Raw genomic sequence first — 20,316 nt, forward strand, 5'->3', positions numbered from 1 at the left:
GTAAATAATAATAAAAAGGAAATGAAAAAAGGAAAAAAGGAAAATTTCTGATCCTAGATCCATTGGTGATCATAACCCAGTTGTTGTAACAGAGAGAATGTGGAATAGGTTACATCATACAGTACAAGTTATTTGGTGTTCTTTTTTACTTGAAATTTGCTCAGCATGCTGAATTTGTTGTTTGTCTATGAATTAGTCAGCGATTATACTTTTTATGAAGGCTTAGGGTCCATGGTGTGGATAAGGGCATTGTGTTGGGTTTTCTGCAGGGATCAATTAGTTGGTATGACATCGTAATTTGGTTTGCAAATGTGTCTGTTAAACTTAAATCATAACAGCACACTTTGATCCAAAAGGCTGGAGAGTAGTGGTGTCATATGTTCCACTCCAGGAGATCTTTGAGAAGACTGTGAGAAAGCAAGGCTTTAAAATCATTGATGATACAAATCCGATCCTCTGTACTCACCCTTGGAACGGTACATGACACTAAACTGTGAGACAAATGAACAAGATTCAAATCAACTGTGGTTCCACTATCAATCAAGTTAAAAAGGGGTGGAGGCTATTTTATTTAGCTGTGTCCTGTACAAGTGTGCAAAAGTGTAAGTGCAACTTTATGTCTCTAATTTGTGTGATGCATCCACTGTATTCTGTCTCTTGACTGCCCAAAACAAATGTCTCCATTGAAGAAACAAATATCTGATCCGATCAAAAGAAGAAGAAAAAAGGCTGGCTTGTAATGGCTAATAATAATTAATAAAAGCACATAATTAAAAACGATTTAGGATTAGATGGATCCATAACCTAGTCTATATAGACAAGTTAATGCATTGGTGTAAATTGGAACAGCAGTATGTGGCATACAGCAATCAACAGTATAAATTCCTTTTATTATTCAATGATTCCAAAAAGCATGCAGCATGCAGGTAGCGACACCTAATTTCTACCACATGATGGCGCAATTTCCCTGAAAAATTCTGCTCGCTACAGTGACCAATAAGAAACATGCATACGCCAAATAAGGAAATGACGTAAAAAAAAAACCCTCGGCGGTGTTCCTTTTAGAGGAGTTCTGATATTTCCGAGTTTTGAAGAATCAGTCGTACGAGTTATGCAGAGACGCACCTGGTAAGTTTACGATTCTCCTTGTAATATCACATCTACGTCAGAATCTTAGTCAATTTTTCATCAAACTAGAGAATGTCGCCAGTAGAGGCCATGCATCGTCTTTAGATGCAGGCAATGTCAACGTTGTTCATCAACACGTGCAACTTTTCATCAAGGCCCTAACTTACTGTTTGTAATTAATCGAGTCAGAACCGTGTGATGGTTTCATGTAATATTCACTTCGGGTATTATTTTGATTACATTGCACACACTTTAATATCGATGCGTTACATTATACTGTAATTATAGTGCTAGAATACCCAACTTCAGTTCATTTGGACTAGCTAACATTAGCGTTCATGCCGCATTACTTAGTTGCTATCCTGCTATCATTGTTTTGATTGAAGTTAAATCTAGTCCATGCCTGTTCACATGTTATTCTTCATGGCACCTGTCGCAAAAGTCATTGTCAAAACTAGCTGTCTTGCCAGTGACCGCCAATCATCTACAAAGCTGTTCATGACCACGTTAACGCCTGCTAATGGTAACCTGTATGTTCGATCAGTACAATATCAAGCAATGTAGCCATATCGATTATAGATTAACTCCGTTGTTTGGACAAACAACAACGTTACATTTTAAACGATTTAAGCTCCCAAACAGACTGTCACATCGTGTTGAGAAGTGCTGCACAGGTGACCGCTGTTGTCAGTCCATTCATTCTACAACTCACATACATTGTGTAGTGTCTAGACGGGCAACCTCATTGGTAGTTTTTGTAGGTCTGCTCGGGAAGACCATCTACTCCAGTACCCCCAGCTGACCCGCTGTCATAAGATCAGCGTTGACAGCTGAACTCACGCCAGGCATGTCCACATTTGGACCTGAAGGCCAACCCATGCGTGACCACACGGACATAAATACATTAACCTAGTCGTCATCGTATTTGGAAGGGTTAATGTTACATGCCACCTCATAGTTATCTGAAAACGGTCATGCTCTGTGGGAACTGCTGTGTAGGTGTGAACCATACAACATGTGCCACCCTCGTCCAGGTCTTTTCTTGGTATCAGTGTCAGACTTAAGCACATGACTGGATACCAAAATTCTCCGAGTGTGTTACTACATTCAGATGGCCACGCTTCTCAAGCTAAAGTGGGTGTGAGTGCACGCGCGCCTGCGCAAATGTACACACTTGTAATGTACTAGTTACTACTTGTTAAGTAACTCAAACTGTCTATTACTGCTTCCAGACACAATGGATGAGGTCATTGGGCAGGAGGGTACATTTTACGCCAAGGCAGAGGGCTACTGGAAGCAAGTCCCTCCCACGGTGGATGGTATGCTAGGGGGCTATGGCAGCATCTCAAGCATAGACATAAACGGCTCTAAGAAGTTCCTGCAGAAATTCCTTGGGGTAAGTGAAGTTATTGGTCTGTGAAATGCTGGTTTGAATGGCCAGGAAGTGCTGGTACTAATTGTGCCCTTTCATATTTTGCAAGTGTAGTCAGCATTTAATAGTTGCAATTAGTTCTGATTGAAGTGAGATAAGAGTGATTGGAACATCATTGCTTACATCAATGGTTCTTGACATTAGGATTTTGTTATATTTAGCTTCTAGACGCATAGTGAAAATGTATGTTTGTATAATATATCATATTGCACTGATTCCTTTGAAGTGCAATATTTAGCTACCCCAGTAGATTAGATTTGCTGCCACTAGGGGCGTCTAGATTTCTAGGCTAACATTTAGCATCATTGTAATGCCATTATTACAGTACAGATCAGTACCTCTTTTCCCATCGCTCATCTTCTTGCAGGAGGGTCAGGGGAAGACCAACGCCGGGGTCGCCCTGGACTGTGGAGCTGGCATCGGCCGCATCACCAAGCGGCTCCTGCTGCCGCTCTTCCACAAGGTGGACCTGGTGGACGTCACACAGGAGTTCCTGGACAAAGCCAAGGCCTACCTAGGGGAGGAGGGCAAGAAGGTGGACAACTATTTCTGCTGTGGCCTCCAGGACTTCCAGCCTCAGGCTGGCCGCTACGACGTCATCTGGATCCAGTGGGTCATAGGTGAGCTGAGCACCCGAAATGTTCTCCTTCTCCTGAGGGAGTTTTGTTATGATCAGAAGTTGGATGTGTTGGTTTTACAGGAATCAGTGTCTGTAGAAACAAAGGCAAGCAGTTATAGAAAGTCAATGAATATGATCGTACAATGTTTGGGATGGCTGTGGATAACACTTTTCAAGATATTAATGGCAAAGCATGGCCACTCAGATTATGTATTTGGTTTGTGAATCTGAAATAATATTATGGGCTAAAATATCATGAAGACATCTGGATTTGAGCATACATATTTTACAGGCCTTGGGTTTTTGGGCCCTCTCATGATCGACAAGGTTTCAACAAAATCTTAAGTCGGTGAAGCAACAACCTAATCTATTTTGACACAAGTGTGTCTACTGTATTAATTCTTACTTTTTACTGGACTACAGTCAGGATTTAGATGTTAGCAGAATGTCCGGAGACATACAACTAAAATGCAAAAGTATGTTTTTGTAGTGAAATATCTTTAATCTCCTCGGAGAACCTTGAACAATACTGACACTACTCTTTTTAAAATTCCTTTTTATTTATTTACTAAATCTGTTTTGCGTCTATGTGTGTAAAAGCCCATTGTATTGCCTCTCTTCATAAAATGTGCGCCATAAATAAGCTTGTCCTTGCCTCCCCGACAGGTCACCTTACGGACGAGCATCTGGTCGAGTTCCTGCGTCGTTGCCAGGGTGGCCTGCGGCCCGGCGGGCTGATTGTCATCAAGGACAATGTGGCGTACGACGGCGTGATCCCCGACGACGTGGACAGCAGCGTGTGCCGGGACCTGCCTCTGGTGCGGAGGCTGATCAAGCAGGCCGGCCTGGGCGTCGTGTGTGAGGAACAGCAGCTCAACTTCCCCGAGGAGATCTACCAGGTGTGGACACTAGCAATGAGATAGGGCCAACCAGCCAGATGATGATGATGATGATGATGATGATGATGATGATAACGACAAGGAGGGCGACGACAACATCGATATAAACTGAGAATGTGCCACGCATGCCTGCATGTGTCAGGTGATGGTTGTGTCGTGTACGTTTCTAGGCGTGGTTTTTTTGGAAGATGAATTTTTGTATGTGTGTTACTCCAGTGTCTTTGTTAGAATGTATGCACTAAACTTTTAATGAGCTCTATTAATGTAAACACACAATATTGTTACTATTGCCAAGATTATGAAATTGCAGATACACGACTCACAAAAAGTCAGGGATATTTTTGGCTTTTGGGTGAAATTTCAGGATGAACCAAAATCCACCGTAACCTTTACAGGTGAACTTAATGTGACCTACTTTTGAATGTGCATGTCCAACAGTTAAGTGTTTCAATTCGTTCTGTGCTGAAACATTGAATTTCACCTGAAAGCCATATGTCCCTAACGTTTTGATAGTAGTATATATTTCATAATGAATGTACTGTTTGAGGTACATTAAACTCAGGTATTGAGTTATTTTATGAAAAATAAAAATAACTTCAGAGGTCTGTCATGAGATGTGAGGTGATGAACGTCCACTTAGCAGTGGACTCCGCCGACCAGCATAGAGAGAATACAGGCATGCTGCTGCTTCTTCTTATCACGTACGCCTCCTCAGAATGCACGTTTTTAAAGCTATTTTTATTCAGAAAGACAGATAATCCAATCAAACTACAGGCAAGTGAACTCTTCCAATCAGTCTTTTGCTATTCAGTGAGAAAGAGGATGCAGTGACATTTGGCGTCAGTACACTTTTGTCTGCGCAAGGACAGGAGAGGGATGACATGAAATGCTGTAACATATTTATATTTTGTGATGTTTGTGTGTGTGCGTTCTGAAAGTGTGTGAATGTGTAAAATATACATCTTTGAAGAAATACTGAAGTTGTTTGTTTTCTCTGAACATACAGTTTGTTGACCTGAACATGAAAGTGTTGCATAATGAAATCTAGTGTATGTTTTCCAAAGCAGCAGTTAATTTATTCGATTATAATCTTTATCAGTTGAAGACTCGGTTACAATAAGTTTAAGTCTGTAGAGAGTCATTCATAAAAAGCCATTGGGCTATAATAAAGGTATGATAATTTCTCAGTATTTACAGAATATTACAATTGACTGCAATTAAGCACCACATGTAAGTCCTTGTGACTGTCTGGAAGGAATATATGTTTGTTGGTTTGTTGAACTTCAATTTGCCAAGATACCAAGTATTACAGTATGCATCATTAAGGCCATATACAATACAAGAATTCATAGAATGGGCTTTGTGGTTAATCTACACCACAGGAACAGGTAGTAAAGGTTTTGGTGGTTTAGTGGCTCAGATTTCTGTTATACCTAATAGGCTCTGTGGTCTTGGCAGAGAATATTTTAAGGACTGATGGCTTCATGACAGTTTCAGTAAGGGGGTCACCGCTTGATAAATGGAGTTCTCAAAATAAACCCGGCTCATTTGGAAAAGGCTTGGGGTGCCGGAGGGGGATCCCTTAAGACCATGTTTCACTCTGGAAGCGCCCGGACTTCTCCAGGACATCCAGCATTTCCTGAGCCTCAGAGTCAGACACGCCCCCCTCTGCCTGAAACACCTCCTTCAAGGCATCACACACTCCTGTTGGCATCTGCTTGGCATTGCTAGGCACAGAGGGAGAAACAGTGTTCGCAGTAGTCAAACACCTGCTCGCAGTCCAAAAATAGAGAATGAGAAGTAGACATATAATTCTTTTGATGAGGAAACTTACCCTGCTATGTAGAAACATGCATTTTTGTTAGCTATGAGGTCCCATAGGAGCTTTGCTTGTTCCCTTACTCGGTGTTGTACATAGATTTTGTCTTCCTGAAAAAAAAAAATAAAATAAAAATCAGATACCACACATGTCAAACATCCATGCTTATACTACAAAGACTGAGGACAACGTTTGCTGTGCATTACGAAATCTCCACGTCTCCTGTACTGTATACAGACAGACAGCTCACCTGGTCCCTGGAGAATGCTGTAGACAGGATGAGCTGTCCAGCCCTCACCATCTCCTCCCACTCAGAGTGGCAGTAGAAGTCCTTCGACTCGGAGCGGCAGCCAAAGAAAAGCACATTGGCTGATAACACGGAAACGAGCAAGAGCATAGACAGAGAGAAACACATAACAACAAATGGTCAGGTACATGTGGGCCAAGGACGAGCTCTCCATCTACCTGTATGTTTTCATTTGCCTGTCACTACTTGTATACATTTTATTGGATATGTTGGAAGCACTGGAAACTGGAATACCGGTATGTTCAATTTTTAATCAATTGCCAGTGAAAGTCCTCAGGGAGAATTTAGAGCAATCTAAACTTCGTTAACATCTTCTAATCATGTGTCTTTACTAAAAAAAAAAGAAAAAAAAAGTAGAATAAATAAATGAAAATGTCTTTTCTAAATTATTCTGGTGCAATGTATAATCACATCTCCTTCTTGGCAACGCACCTGTTCTTCCCTGACTGATCCTCTCCTGAAGTGCTGATCTGAACGGTGCCACTCCAGTTCCTGGGCCCACCATGATCACAGGAGTGTCAGGATCCCTCGGGAATTTCATGCTTCCCTTCTTAACCCACAACGGCACATACACATCACCTACAACGTGTTACAACCATGGAAGAGAAAGACAACTTACACATACAGACATAAAACAATAATAATTTGTATATCAAACAATTGGTACATTAGGGGGTTGGAAGTCAACTTACACATACAGACATAAAACAACAATAATTTGTATATCAAATATTTAGCACATTAGGGGGTTGGAAGTATGAGATACTACAGTATAAAGGCCAGTTCAAACCGAAGATTCGCGACGGTCTGAGACGGTTGCGGAGAGCAGTTGCGGCGGTGTGAATCAAAAGTTGCAAGCAGTTGCAAGCAGTTGCAAGCCGTCGCTAAACATTCAACATGTCAAATCTTAGTTGCAGAGTTTTAGAACGTTGCTGGTTTTTAGAATGTTGCAGCTCGTCTCGTCGCGGATCTTGTGTTTGAACTGGCCTTAAGAGCTTGTGATCATCACGTTTCAGGCCCTGCTGACCGCTTGTGTCCTACCTTGAGATGGGTCCAGAGAGGCCAGCCAGGAGGAGCACAGCCCCCTGCGTGGTTTCTGCATTATGGTTCTGTAGCGCACCACTGCCAACAGGATCTGGGCTCTGTTGGGATGGGCCTGGAGAGGATAGGTCCTAAAATGAGGTCACCTAGTTTACATCCTCACAGATGGAGTCTTGTTTGGATAAGGACATGGAGACAAAACGGTACGGTGATTTACCAGTAGGGATGAGGCTATGGAGAAGGACCGTGGCTGAATCTCAGGGAACAGATCCAGCAGGTGATCCACCTTCAGCTCTGCCGTTGTATGGGGAAAGTCCGCTAACACCTGTGGAAACAAAAGGCCTTGCATTACGGGTTTCAGATGCCACCCACTTCCTGTGCAGGTCACCTTTCCCCTTTGACCTTTGCCCTCACCTCCAGTGCTGTGCGGCGAGGCCGGTTGCAGTAGGCGTGCAGCTCGTCCTGTCCCTGCGCCGAGCTGAACTCGGCCAGCTTCTCCCTCTCCAGCTCGTTGGTGGCGAAGGTGGCGAGCAGCTCGAAGAAGGAGCGGCGAGGTACGGCGGCGATGTCCAGGAAGTGCTCCACCAGATGCCGTACGGAGCAGGGCTGGGGCAGTCGGCTGGGCACTGCTGCTCGGGAGAGAAAGATGGCGTGACCGTCTTGTTAATGCTCCCCTTGAATATCACTCTCAGTTGTATGTGTCACCAGATGCAGTCTTTAGTCACACAACCCTTCCTCCCAACCATCTAATATCTAATAACTATGGACTCTTCTCGTTCGTCTTTTTATCTATCCTCCCTTCCTTCCTCGGTCCTCCGGCTCATTCCCACTGATCAATAAAAGAAGGATAAACTATCCAATGTTCTTTATAGATCAGTGGGTACGAGGATTGAGGATCGAGGTCGAGAAGGGGCCAATATATCTTTGGTTGGACAACTGGTGCACCCCTGGAGTCTTTCGTATCTTCCTACACCTATCATCTCCATGATCTCACCTGTGCTGGTGTCTGTGGGCTGCAGAGTGAACTGGCTCTGAGGGTCCAGACGTAGCAGCTGGCAGAACTCGTCCACATCCTCTGGGGCATTACAGGGCCGCATCATCACCACATCCCCAGCACTGAACCTGGTAGAAACAGACATGCCGCCATCAGGACAGCATTACCACAGGCAGCCTATATGCCTCTCAGTTACGTTAAGAAATCTTAACCATGCCACTATAAATAAAAAGGGATGGCAGCAATGTATACAGCAAAACAATACATGCATTGCAGGTGTTTTTTGTCTAGATTAATCATCCACAGCAGTGATTTAAAAAAAAAAAAAAACACATGCCTACAAGTTCAACTCACTGAATGTTTGAGCCGCTAATGTCAAATTCTATGTGCCTCACGTCCTGGAAGTGGGAGGGGCTTGTGACCCTGTGATTGAACACCACCCTGGCTGGGAATGGGTGAGTGGAGGAGGGAGGCCCAGAGTCCACCTGTGCATTCAAGCGACAGTTCGACTCATCCGTGATGGTGTCCAGGAAATGGAATGCATAGCGTGGTGGAAGTCTGAAGAAATATAACAGGAGAAAAACTTCCCAGGTGAGCTGAGGGGACTATGTTGGATTGGCACTCTTTTTCCACTGTAACAGGCCGTGGCACTTACGGTTCCGCATCTTTAATAAGGCTCTGTCCTGCTGGGAGGGGATACAGAGCCAGTGCTTTTTCCCAGAATGCTTTGAGCCAAGGATCAATCACTGCATCTGCCCTACAAAACAGAAGCCATTTTTAATCTTAGCTAAAATGATGTTTAAGGAAGGATGCTGTGAAATCCAAAGTACACACATTCAAATTAATATTTTGAATATGAATATGTTTTAAATGAATAAACTAATAACACTCTTGGCCTAGCCCGTTACATTGAAGCTAATCTGTCTTTTGCTTGATCTCTTCAGAGACTCACCCCAAGTCATGCTGGTCATCTGCTAGTCCCACTGGCAACAGAGCATTGGCACCAAGCTGTGACATACGCTTTAAGAGTTTTTTGGCAACAAAGTTGAACCTGGCAAAGGAAAGAAAATTGATATCATGCCTAAATGATTACAACAATTGTAGTAGTAAGACGGACAGCTAAAATATAGATTTTATCCTCACTTAGGATAAGAGGAGTCTCCGAGACCCAACACTGCACAGTCTAGGCGACACAAAGAACCAACAGGCAAAGACTTCCTGAAGAGAAACCTCCAGAAGTTCTGTTGAGCAAAGGAAATGTTTACAAAATTGTGTTGCATCAGATCAGATGGAAAGGAGTGATTAAACAAAATATTGTGTCTTTCTCAGTGATGTCATTAAAGCTAAGTAGGCTACATGAGAGGTATAAAGATGTAATACCTTCATGTTGTCTGGAGGGTCACCTTGACCGGTGGTCGAACACACAAACACCACCAAAGATTCAGAAATCAAGCCAACCTGTTCAAATACATAACCATCAACAGTAGAAACGACCTGGTTTGGGATTAACATCACGCTAATGAATCAAACTCCTGGCATTTCATTGCGTCTAATTTCCCGTTCAACCAACATCTTTACTATCTGACGTGTTATCACTTCATTTTACACGTAATACATTGTATGCACTGCAGTGGAGTTCCACTTACCACATTGTAACTGTCAAGGGCCTCAACTCGGACTTTCATCCGCCTTCTCTGGGCTTGCCGTCCTATTCGCTCCGCCGTGTCCTGGGCTGTCCCAGTCTGGCTTCCATATAAAACCAGGAGGGCGCGATCCATTTTACCATCCGACGAAATCTAGATGTTGAACAAAAAACAAAGACTGTCTGCGAAAAAGATACATAACCAAAGTTCAATCACCATCGTCGATACACGAGTCAAGCTCGCCAAGCCCAACCCTATGTGACGACCTTTCGACAGCTAGACTCAGCTTTCTTTAAAAAAAGACAAGGGTCATAGAAATCTAACAAACCTGATCTAGGGGTCTCTGGACGAGATAAGGCAACAGTGATACTTCTATTTTGAACAATACCGAAGTTCACACATCTTACAATTGCATTGAGTGGCACAGCCAGAAATATGTGTGCTGTCCACTACATAACAGGCTACCCGGCAAGGTGTTGTTTTGTCACACTTTACGGCATGTGTTTCCTCGAATTTGGTTGGTGTAGAATTCCGTTTACGTCAGGGGTTGTTGTGTTCACGACAGTTATGCAGACATGCTGTTTGGTTCAGACAGTCTTAACAGTGTACATATCTGGTAAATTCGCACGTCCGCACGAGTCTTGTGGTTGGAGTAAAACCATGCATAAGTGGCCTCCGGCCTGGAGGCTGACGCAAAAAAAATAGGCTATACAAATACTACCATATCAACATCGGCATAATAAAGGAAATGCATCTTTAAAAAAATAAATAAAAACCTGCAATAATTAAAGCACTATACAAAGCAAAACCATTAATAATAATGTTGGCATGTTGATTGTATGCGTTAGCAATTGAGACATAACATACTCTGACACATACTCTGACACAAAGAATAGAAAAACATGAACAGGCGTGATATCAAATAACAATAAACGTTAAGTCCATACACATTGCCTATTTTTGTAACAAACACATTCAAACTAATACAATTCACATTTTTCATATCCTGATTGTCGATGCAAGTTTTGATTATACAATAAATGAATGCCATTAACACCTACAGTATACTACTGTAGCCTCCTATTTCACTCATCAGGTGTTAAGCACATGATGACACTCCACGGATTCCGGTCCAATGCTAAAAAAGTAAAAAAAAACATCTGGCATGAACTCTATCAAGTTAAAGCAGAGTCACAGAAGCCGTTCAACACAAATGAAAACAAAACGCTTTTGTTTCCTGCCCTCAATACAGTTCTCGTATATGAACCGTCCATAAAAGGCAAAGAATATCCAAAGTTTTAGCATCATTTCAAACTTGGAAAAGAAGATTAGGTGCATTGTGCCTGGCTGTACTGCAAAGCAGAAGTGAGCCGAAAGCATCCGACTACGCCACCTAGGGGATAATTATAGCTGGATAGCCTAACTAAAGGACCAGCACAAGGTAGGTTCGTGCAAGGAGGAGACAGATTCTTATTACAAACACAAATAATTTCTTTATTTTTCCAAGTTGGTAACAGTTGGTAACAGAATTAACCAAAAGCAAAGAACAACATACACACAGAACTGGTTAAGTAGGCTTATGGGTTATTATGGGTATGATGGAAAACACATAAACCAGGAGGAGAGACTTACCACAGGGAGGCGTTCTGGAAGGAGGGTCAGGAGGACCACACGTGAACACACACACACACTGCACTGAACACCACAGTGACACTACACTGCAATGACGGTGAGACAGAAATTCCCTACCACCAGGTGCCTAGCCTCCCTGCCGTGTCCTCACTCCTGAAACAAAGAAAAGAACAGAACACAACCAAACCCACACTGGTCATCCAACATAGCCCTACATTGGCACAGGTACCTAAACTCCACTTCACTACATTAAGTTGTAGAAACTTTAAGTAGTAATTCATTTAGAATTGCAAGTGAGCAATACACCAAAAAAAACACACACATTTATATTTTCTCTCTCTCTCTCAGAAAAGCACACACACACACACACACACACACACACACACACACACACACACACACACACACACACACACACACACACACACACACACACACACACACACACACACACACACACACACACACACACACACACACACACACACACACACACACACACACACCCTAACTAATTATAAGGACTCATCTGTGGACTTGAACTCGGACTTGTGCATTAGGACTTCATTTTTCTTCTCTCCTTTTCTCATCATTAGAGCTGCCAACCTTTCCCTAAATATTTTTGTAAAATGTAACCCCTCATAGCATTACTCTGACCAGCGGAGTTTTAAAGTTTACGATGTCTACTATGTCATCTATTTATGAATTACAGGAATGTCTGTCTGTCATTTGCATGTATCTCAAACCATTCCTCCAATTGCTTTCAAACTAGTGTCTTGCTATGGGCACGAGTAAGTGCAATGGCAAGTTTGGCGTTGTTTGCTATGCGGGGGCCCCTCCGGCGCAAGCGGCTTGGACTGAGTCTCTGGAGTATTTCTTTTTTTCTCTGTGACCCATGGCGCACCAAGGAATAAATAAATAAGTCTTGGCCCTGGAGCGTTTGCTGGTCTGGACCTCCAGGGGGACTTCCGCTGCCTCACAGCCTGCCTGGACCACAGGACTTCCCTACTCAGCCCAAACGCCCAGGGCCAGACCACCAGGCCTACCCCGGCCAGAGGGATCGGCCCACACCGCCCTGGACATAGCCCTGGACATCGCCACGCCCAACTCTGGACAAGCACCCTTAACCATGCGCACCTCGAGTTAACCTGTGTTCACCAGCTTTCACAGTCCGTATCCATACTGAAAATCAAGATCAAGCGAGCTTTTGCCCTTCTGCTCCATGGGAGGTTTCTGCCCTCACGAGCTTGCCTTAGGACACCTGCGTTACAGTTTGACAGGTATACTGCGCCAGTCAAACTCCCCACCTGCCACTGTCCCCGGAGCGGGTCGCGATGGCTCGCGCACCGTCAGAAGCGAGAGCCCGTCAGGGGCTCGCCTCCCCACCTCACTGAAACGATAAGAGTAGTGGTATTTCACCGACTGTCCAGAAGAGCCTCCCACTCATTCTACAGCCCTCATTAATGAGAAAGGCCCTCGGTTGCACACTCCGTGCGACACTGGCAGGGGACTCGCTGTGGAACAAACAGGTTCACTCGGGGCTTCCCACAATTTGGCCCATAAACACTGTCTACAGGTGCCATTTTTCTCCACTTTGCTCAGACCGATATTGAGGCTTATATTTGAAGGGCACACCTACCAAGCCCTGTTTCTTGGGCCACTCAGGCATACGAGGCAAAACCGTTACAGGGACCCATTCCTCCTTCTGGTGCTGTAGTATTAGCAATCACCTCACCGAACCTTCACACTACCGTTAGACTTCGCATCGCGGGCAGAGGAATTGCTTTTAACTGCAGCAACTTTACAGTAATATACGCTATTGGAGCTGGAATTACCACGGCTGCTGGCTCCAGACTTGCCCTCCAATGGGTCCTCACCCATGGGTTTAGGATACGCTCATTCCAATTACAGGGGCTCGAAAGAGACCTGTACTGTTATTTTTCATCATTACCTCACTGTGTCGGAAATGGGTAATTTGCACGCCTGCTGCCTTCCTTGGATGTGATAGCCATTTCTCAGGCTCCCTCTCCAGAATCGAACCCTGATTCCCCGTTACCCGTGGTCACCATGGTAGGCGCCGAAAGTACCATCGAAAGTTGATAGGGCAGATATTCGAAAGACAAATCATCACCACCGAGGCCACGTGAGCGGCCCGGGGTTATCTAGAGTCACCAAAGCACGAGGCCCCCGGATGGGTTTTTGGATCTGATAAATGCACGCATCCGCAGGCCCCCATGAAGGGGCCCAGTCAGCGCTCGTTTGCATGTATTAGCTCTGGAATTGCCACAGTTATCTAAGTACGGGTGGGAGCGATCAAATGAACCATATCTGATTTAATGAGCCATTCGCAGTTTCACTGTACCGGCCTTGTGCACTTAGACCTGCATGTCTTAATCTTTGAGACAAGCATATGTTACTGGCAGGATCAACCAGGCAGCTGCTGGACCTTGTGAACCGGGGGATGCGTTTCTAGGCTGCCGCTGGGGGTTGAGTCTCGCCACCCGCCCGCCGACGGCCTCCTGTATCGGGCCACTGAGTCAGACGGGTCGGCTGTGTCTCGCAACAGAACGTTTCGGCGCTGGGGGCGGAGGCTCCGTGGAGCCCCATGTGCCCCCGGCCTGGAGGCTGACGCGCTGGGGGCGGGGAGGGGGACCCGACCTGCTGGATCGATCGGGGGGCCTCCCCCGGCACCTCTAGTATTCATACGGGCCAGAGAGAGGGCAACCGAGGCTGGGCGAAGCGAGCTGGAACGCTTCCCTGGAGCTCAGAAAGAGTCCGTATATTTCTAAGTCCACTTTTTTCTGCCACTGGGGGTTGAGTCCGGCCACCCGCCCGCCGACGGCCTCCTGTATCGGGCCGCTGAGTCAGACGGGTCGGCTGTGTCTCGCAACAGAACGTTTCGGCGCTGGGGGCGGAGGCTCCGTGGAGTCCCATGTGCCCCCGGCCTGGAGGCTGACGCGCTGGGGGCGGGGAGGGGGACCGGACCTGCTGGATCGATCGGGGGGCCTCCCCCGGCGCCTCTAGTATTCATACGGGCCAGAGAGAGGGCAACCGAGGCTGGGCGAAGCGAGCTGGAACGCTTCCCTGGAGCTCAGAAATGGTCCGTATTTTTCTAAGTCCACTTTTTCGATGCACCTTCATTAACGTGCCGGCACCCCACCAGAGGGGGGGGGGTTAGGTACCCTCCAGGCCAAGGGGACCTGCCTGAGAAGTGTCCGAAGCCGTCGGGCGCTTTTCTCGGCGCTCCCCTGGCTTCGTTTCTGGAGCCTGCCACTTGCCCAGGCTATATAATTAAATAAATGAGGGACATAGTCTCTGGAGCGAAAAGTTTTCTCTCTGCCCATGATGAACCTAGGGACATAGTCTCTGGAGCGAAAAGTTGTCTCCCTGCCCATGATGAACCTAGGGACATAGTCTCTGGAGCGAAAATTTTTCTCTCTGCCCATGATGAACCTAGGGACATAGTCTCTGGAGCGAAAAGTTGTCTCCCTGCCCATGATGAACCTAGGGACATAGTCTCTGGAGCTCCAGAGACTATGTCCCTAGGTTCATCATGGGCAGAGAGACAACTTTTCGCTCCAGAAACTATGTCCCTCATTTATTTAATTATATAGGCTGGGCAAGTGGCAGGCTCCAGAATTGAAACCAGGGGAGCGCCGCGAAAAGCGTCCGACGGCTTCGGACACTTCTCTGCCAGGTCCCCTTGGCCTGGAGGGTACCTAACCCCCCCCCCTCGGGTGGGGTGCCGGCGCGTTAATGAGGGTGCACTAAAAAAGTGGACTTAGAAAAATCACGGCACTTTCTAAGCTCCAGGGAAGCGTTCCATCGATCGCCAAGCCCCGGTTTGACCCTCTCTGGCGGATGGGAATACGAGACGCGCCTGGGGAGGCACCCCGACCGTCCAGGGTCGGACCCCCCCTCCCCGCCCCAGCGCGTCCGCGGACCTAATTCTGAGCTCCAGGTATAAGCATTCCAGCTCGCTTCGCCCGCCTCGTTGTCTCCCTCTCTGGCCGATATAATACTAGACCGTCCAGCGGATCGGGACCCTCCTCCCCGCCCCAGGGCGTCAGCCTCCAGGCCGGGGGCACATGGGGCTCCACGGAGCCTCCGCTCCCAGCGCCGAATTCTGTTGCGAGATTCAGCCGCCCCGTCTGACTAGCAGTCCCATACAGGATGTCGGCTGGCGAGTAGCCGGACTCAACCCTCACGGCAGCCTAGAAGCGCATTCCCCGGTCCTCAAGGTCCACACACACGGACGTGTACCAGCTACCCACGCTGCGTGCACCCGCATGGGGCAACCTCTCCGGAGGCCAATCCAGAGGCAACGAAAGCCCCAGCGCGGGCCGGGGACGGGTCAGCTAGCAAGCTGCCTGGTTGATCCTGCCAGTAACAGCTTGTCTCATAGATTAAGCCATGCACACGGCCGTGCAGCGAATGGCACATTAAATCATGGTTCCTTTGATCGCTCCCACCCGTACTTGGATAACTGTGGCAATTCCAGAACTAATACATGACTGACATCTGCTTTAGGAACATTCTTCCTCAGCCACAGTTTTAGTGTCATAATTTGTCTTTTAAAAGAATTAGGCTTGCCTACTATTCTTCGGCGTTATCATTCATAGCCAGAACTGTCAAGTAACGAGTCTAAATACTTTGTTACCTTAGGCCCCTATAGGTTACCTGCTAATGGCTTTCAAAAAATCGCCGTCTAATTTGACAAAGCATATGAGGTAAGTGGAGAGTTTGTTATTATCAGTTGATTATTGACACAATATTTGTAGTAACCTGTTAACGTAGGCTACTAATGGCACACTTGCAATGTTTGCTATGGCTATAGAGTCTCCTTCCCAACTCCTCTTCCCAGGGTAATTTTGAGCACACAATAAAAGCTGCTGTGAATAAATTCATTAGAAGTATACAGGAATACGCTAGGAATTGGAGATTCATTCGACCAATTAAACACAAAAACCCTGCCTGGCTTATAGCTTCCCCTTTTGATCCAGCAAATTTCCGACTTAAAGTGGAAAAATTTGCGTCTGTACAAAAAAAATTCTCTCTTTTTTTTTTTGCGTGGCTCTAATACGCCGTCGTAAGGTTCTGCAATGGCGATAATTAGGCATAATAGCAAACCAAATTACCAAATTCAATACTAACTAACTAGTTTGTTTGTTTTTTTTAGGAGAGAATTCCCATACAGAAAAATAACATATTGACATATATGCAGCTTGAATATATTCCAGTATAAGGGCATCTATGTTAAATACATATATTTACATCTATGTTAAATACATATATTTATATCTATGTTAAATGCATATATTTACATATATGTATCAATATATGTCAACATATAAGTACATGTTTGAAATTGGCCACTTTCTTATATTTTCTGCATATAATTAAATATATTTAAATATATGGCACTAAAAAGAATGATCACGTGACCCTTGATGAAAATTGTGATCACATGACCTATATATTTCAGACTTATATTTCTCACATATATTCTGATATATTGTTTAAATATAGTTCATATTCTACTATGGTTTCATGTTTTCTGCATTTATAATTGTTTTCACTATAGTATTTACTTAAAACTAACCATAGTATCATTATAAAGAGGAAGAAACACACAACTCTTCTGTTTTCTTTTGTTGAATTTATTTAAAAATGGCTATTTTTGTTTCTGTACTGACATCACAGTTCTGTAAGTTTGGCATTAATTGCATGGCCCAGCAATCTTGAGGGAGTGCCTGAATCTCTTCTGGGTGGCCTATGGAAAAGACAGAACATATACAAAGAAAACATGCAAAATATTAGTGACAACCACGGATGCTAAAGTACAGAATCACAATAATTGGAGAGAAATACAAAGCCAGTTGGAGAGAAAGACATACATTATGTAAAATGAAATAAATTCATCCATTATAGTCTTGTTTTCTATCATTTAGTTATAGCAATACCTTTTTACATTTAAGGTTTTGACTTTGTTATAAGTGAAAATCATCTTGCTCTATTGACAAATCTTGCAAGATAATTTAGTTTATCTTACATAAGTGGTATTTCCACAAAACAAGAAACTTTCATTTGCAGGATTCACCAATAGAAGTAGATTTTCACTTATAACAAGGTCAAATAAGTGTACATACAATGTAAAAATGTCTAAAGATGTATTGATATATGCACATAATAGATCAAATAAACACGCAATTGGGAACAAAATGATTCATACCCCTGGAATTATTTATTTAATGTTGATTTTCCCTTAACCAATGTTTGTTCTGACTGAAAACGACATTGCCACATGCCAAAAGGTTGTAAGACCATGTGCTAGAAACATGGAACTTTTTTTACATTTTGATGAAAAATGGCATGTGGCAGTGTCATGTTCAGTCAGAACAAACATATTGGTCAAGAGAAAATCAACATTAAATCGATATTTGCCAAGGGGATGAATAATTTCCTATGAGCAGTATCCAGGATCCATGACATAACTGCAAGTCAATAAGGCAAAATCATGAGGAAAATCTGTCTGTCTCTATGGGAATTTAACATAGGGGTGTCTTTAAAGGTTGGACTTTTCCTACATTAAGGCATTGAGATCAATTTCTAAAAGATGATTTCAACTTCAGCATGGGAGTCCAAACTTATGCATATGACTGTAGCCTATATGAATATGAATAATGTTCATAACTGTATATTCACTTAAGGTTATCTCACTTAAAAAAATATTGCATAGAAATACAAAGTGAGTTGGAGAGAAAGACATACAAATATAATAAACTCACCCATTATGGCCTTAACCCTTTAAGGGTTCACACAACTCTTAAGACTTGCCCCCTGAAAAAATTGCACAATCAATTAGATCCTCAAATAGTTTACTACTGAAAAGATCTATGATGGTGAGGTGAAAATGTGAAGCAGTCCACACAGATAGCCTAACATTTTTAAATGAGACAACACAACTAACTCATACACAGGAGAGACATAGAGAACTACACAGATAAAGCATTCAGTATCGTTCTGAATCAACTGTAACGATCTTAATGCACAAGCAGGCCAGGTAACAGTACAATAGTCCAGCTTGGAAATAACCATAATCTGTACAATAAGCTGTGTGGAATCTTGTGTCAGATAAGGTCTGATCTTCCTAATGTTGTAAAGGATAAAAACACAAACACTTACACCAGGTTGAGAGCAGCAGCCATAGTAGCAGGTAGTGCCATCAGGACAAACTGACTTTGCTCTGGACAGTTCATAGAGCCCACTACAAAGTCATAACAAACAGACACATGAAAGGAAGGGTTAAACATTTACAAACACAAATACATGCACACACGTATACCAATGCTATATGCAATTATATGTGTGTGTGTGTGTGTGTGTGTGTGTGTGTGTGTGTGTGTGTGTGTGTGTGTGTGTGTGTGTGTGTGTGTGCGCGCGTGTGTGTGTGTGTCTCTCTAGTCTCTACCTGGTGAGTGAACTCACTTGCAGGCTTGTAATGGGCTTTGGAAGTGACAATATTCCAGAATAAACCTAGCGGTCTCAGGGCAGCAGTCCTCCACACCCTGCCTGCAAACAGAAGGAACAGAAGGAGGCTAAAATTAATAAGTTGCAAACACAAAGATCTATAGTTCCTGAAATCAGGGGGTGAGATAACGTATAGCAACACTATGTATATTATGCATCAACACTACATGTATTACCTTTAAATAATGTTAACTACCCATGTCCCATGGAAGTTTGCAACGTAACACTATTATAATAGTAACGTTAACAACTTTCATGTGTCTGTAACTTCAGCCTGCATGGTAACAGCCACTTTAAATGTACTGTTTGATAAGCTACTTGCGCCTGATATTTAATTCAAACTAAAGCTGTACATTCATAACGACATCTCAAACTGAATTATTGCTAGATATATTAACTACCATTCCAGATATTCCTCATAATGAAGTTGGTTACTGTAAACGTTAACATTAACAGCTAACATCGCTAACGTTAGTGATGTTAGCTCGCTAGCTATATGCTAACTAATTATGATTCTAATCTAACACTATCAAATCATAATCACTTATGGTTGAGATTTCATTATGAAAACAATACATTTCTAATAGATTCCCGTTTTCAATTGGCATACGAAAGTACTGTAATTCTTACCTTGAATATGATGATGACGACGGCAGAGTTTTGTACAGCTTACATACAGCAAGCTTCATGACAGAAAAGTGACAGTTGAAGTGACTTGTGGCTGGAGTTGAAAAGTCAGTTAGGGGTGGGGGATGGGAATTGCTGTGTGTGCGCGTGCACTTGAAGCAACCGTTAAAAAAATCTATTCAGTGAATATATTCAGCACATAGACTTTCATGTAAGATATTCACATATATGTTACAGTGCTTGGTTCCACATATACTTGCATATATACATATTGGTACTATATATGTATTCAATATATTTTAGCCATCTATTTAAACATATGCTGGATGCAGCTGCATATATGTGCATATATTTTTTCCATGGATTTTTCTGTATGGGTTGGTTTTGTGGCAAGCTAAATTTGAGCATCTCAAATAAACAAATCGAGTAGTTTTTTTTTTTAAACATGTAAATTAAGGGACCTTTTCTGTCACTGACAGAATGTGTTTTTGCTCTGTTAAGGCTAAACAATGACTAAATTAGCCTTACATCATTACAACAGGTCAGTGTAACAACACAATGTTCAGTTACTGTATGAGATGCGTTGTTCACTGCCCATGAGCGAAAAAAATCATAAGAAACAGCCTGCTTGCCTACTAGCCTAGG

At 43.7% G+C, this 20,316-nt stretch overlaps 2 protein-coding genes and 1 long non-coding RNA gene across 6 annotated transcripts; 1 reads left to right on the forward strand and 2 right to left on the reverse strand.

Moving 5' to 3' along the window:
- The first annotated feature begins 1,038 nt into the window (after window positions 1–1,038).
- ntmt1 (N-terminal Xaa-Pro-Lys N-methyltransferase 1) lies at window positions 1,039–5,051 on the forward strand. Of its 2 annotated transcripts, none has more exons than XM_062554219.1 (4): window positions 1,039–1,128; window positions 2,361–2,524; window positions 2,928–3,180; window positions 3,846–5,051. In XM_062554219.1, the coding sequence occupies exons 2-4, from the start codon at window positions 2,366–2,368 to the stop codon at window positions 4,100–4,102; spliced, it is 669 nt and encodes a 222-aa protein (XP_062410203.1). In that variant the 5' UTR covers window positions 1,039–1,128; window positions 2,361–2,365; the 3' UTR covers window positions 4,103–5,051. The 2 variants fall into 2 exon arrangements, with proteins under 2 accessions (XP_062410203.1, XP_062410204.1); XM_062554220.1 differs by lacking the exon at window positions 1,039–1,128 and adding an exon at window positions 2,175–2,262.
- On the reverse strand, window positions 4,796–10,356 carry ndor1 (NADPH dependent diflavin oxidoreductase 1). Of its 2 annotated transcripts, none has more exons than XM_062554217.1 (15): window positions 10,211–10,356; window positions 9,886–10,035; window positions 9,620–9,697; window positions 9,383–9,480; window positions 9,192–9,290; window positions 8,895–8,996; window positions 8,594–8,797; window positions 8,240–8,367; window positions 7,660–7,874; window positions 7,463–7,570; window positions 7,246–7,360; window positions 6,637–6,783; window positions 6,148–6,266; window positions 5,913–6,007; window positions 4,796–5,805 (listed from the first exon to the last, which is right to left on the reverse strand). In XM_062554217.1, the coding sequence occupies exons 2-15, from the start codon at window positions 10,015–10,017 to the stop codon at window positions 5,661–5,663; spliced, it is 1,785 nt and encodes a 594-aa protein (XP_062410201.1). In that variant the 5' UTR covers window positions 10,018–10,035; window positions 10,211–10,356; the 3' UTR covers window positions 4,796–5,660. The 2 variants fall into 2 exon arrangements, with proteins under 2 accessions (XP_062410201.1, XP_062410202.1); XM_062554218.1 differs by having other exon boundaries at window positions 9,886–10,064.
- A 6,688-nt stretch (window positions 10,357–17,044) lies between these two features.
- Window positions 17,045–19,736, reverse strand: LOC134100355 (uncharacterized). Of its 2 annotated transcripts, none has more exons than XR_009941261.1 (5): window positions 19,675–19,736; window positions 18,986–19,086; window positions 18,700–18,781; window positions 18,303–18,354; window positions 17,045–17,287 (listed from the first exon to the last, which is right to left on the reverse strand). It is a non-coding gene; the product is annotated as an uncharacterized LOC134100355 (long non-coding RNA). The 2 variants fall into 2 exon arrangements; XR_009941262.1 differs by having other exon boundaries at window positions 19,003–19,086; window positions 19,675–19,731.
- Window positions 19,737–20,316: the final 580 nt, after the last annotated feature.

This window comes from Sardina pilchardus, chromosome 14 (assembly GCF_963854185.1).
Source record: "Sardina pilchardus chromosome 14, fSarPil1.1, whole genome shotgun sequence".
Taxonomy (NCBI): Eukaryota; Metazoa; Chordata; class Actinopteri; order Clupeiformes; family Clupeidae; genus Sardina; species Sardina pilchardus.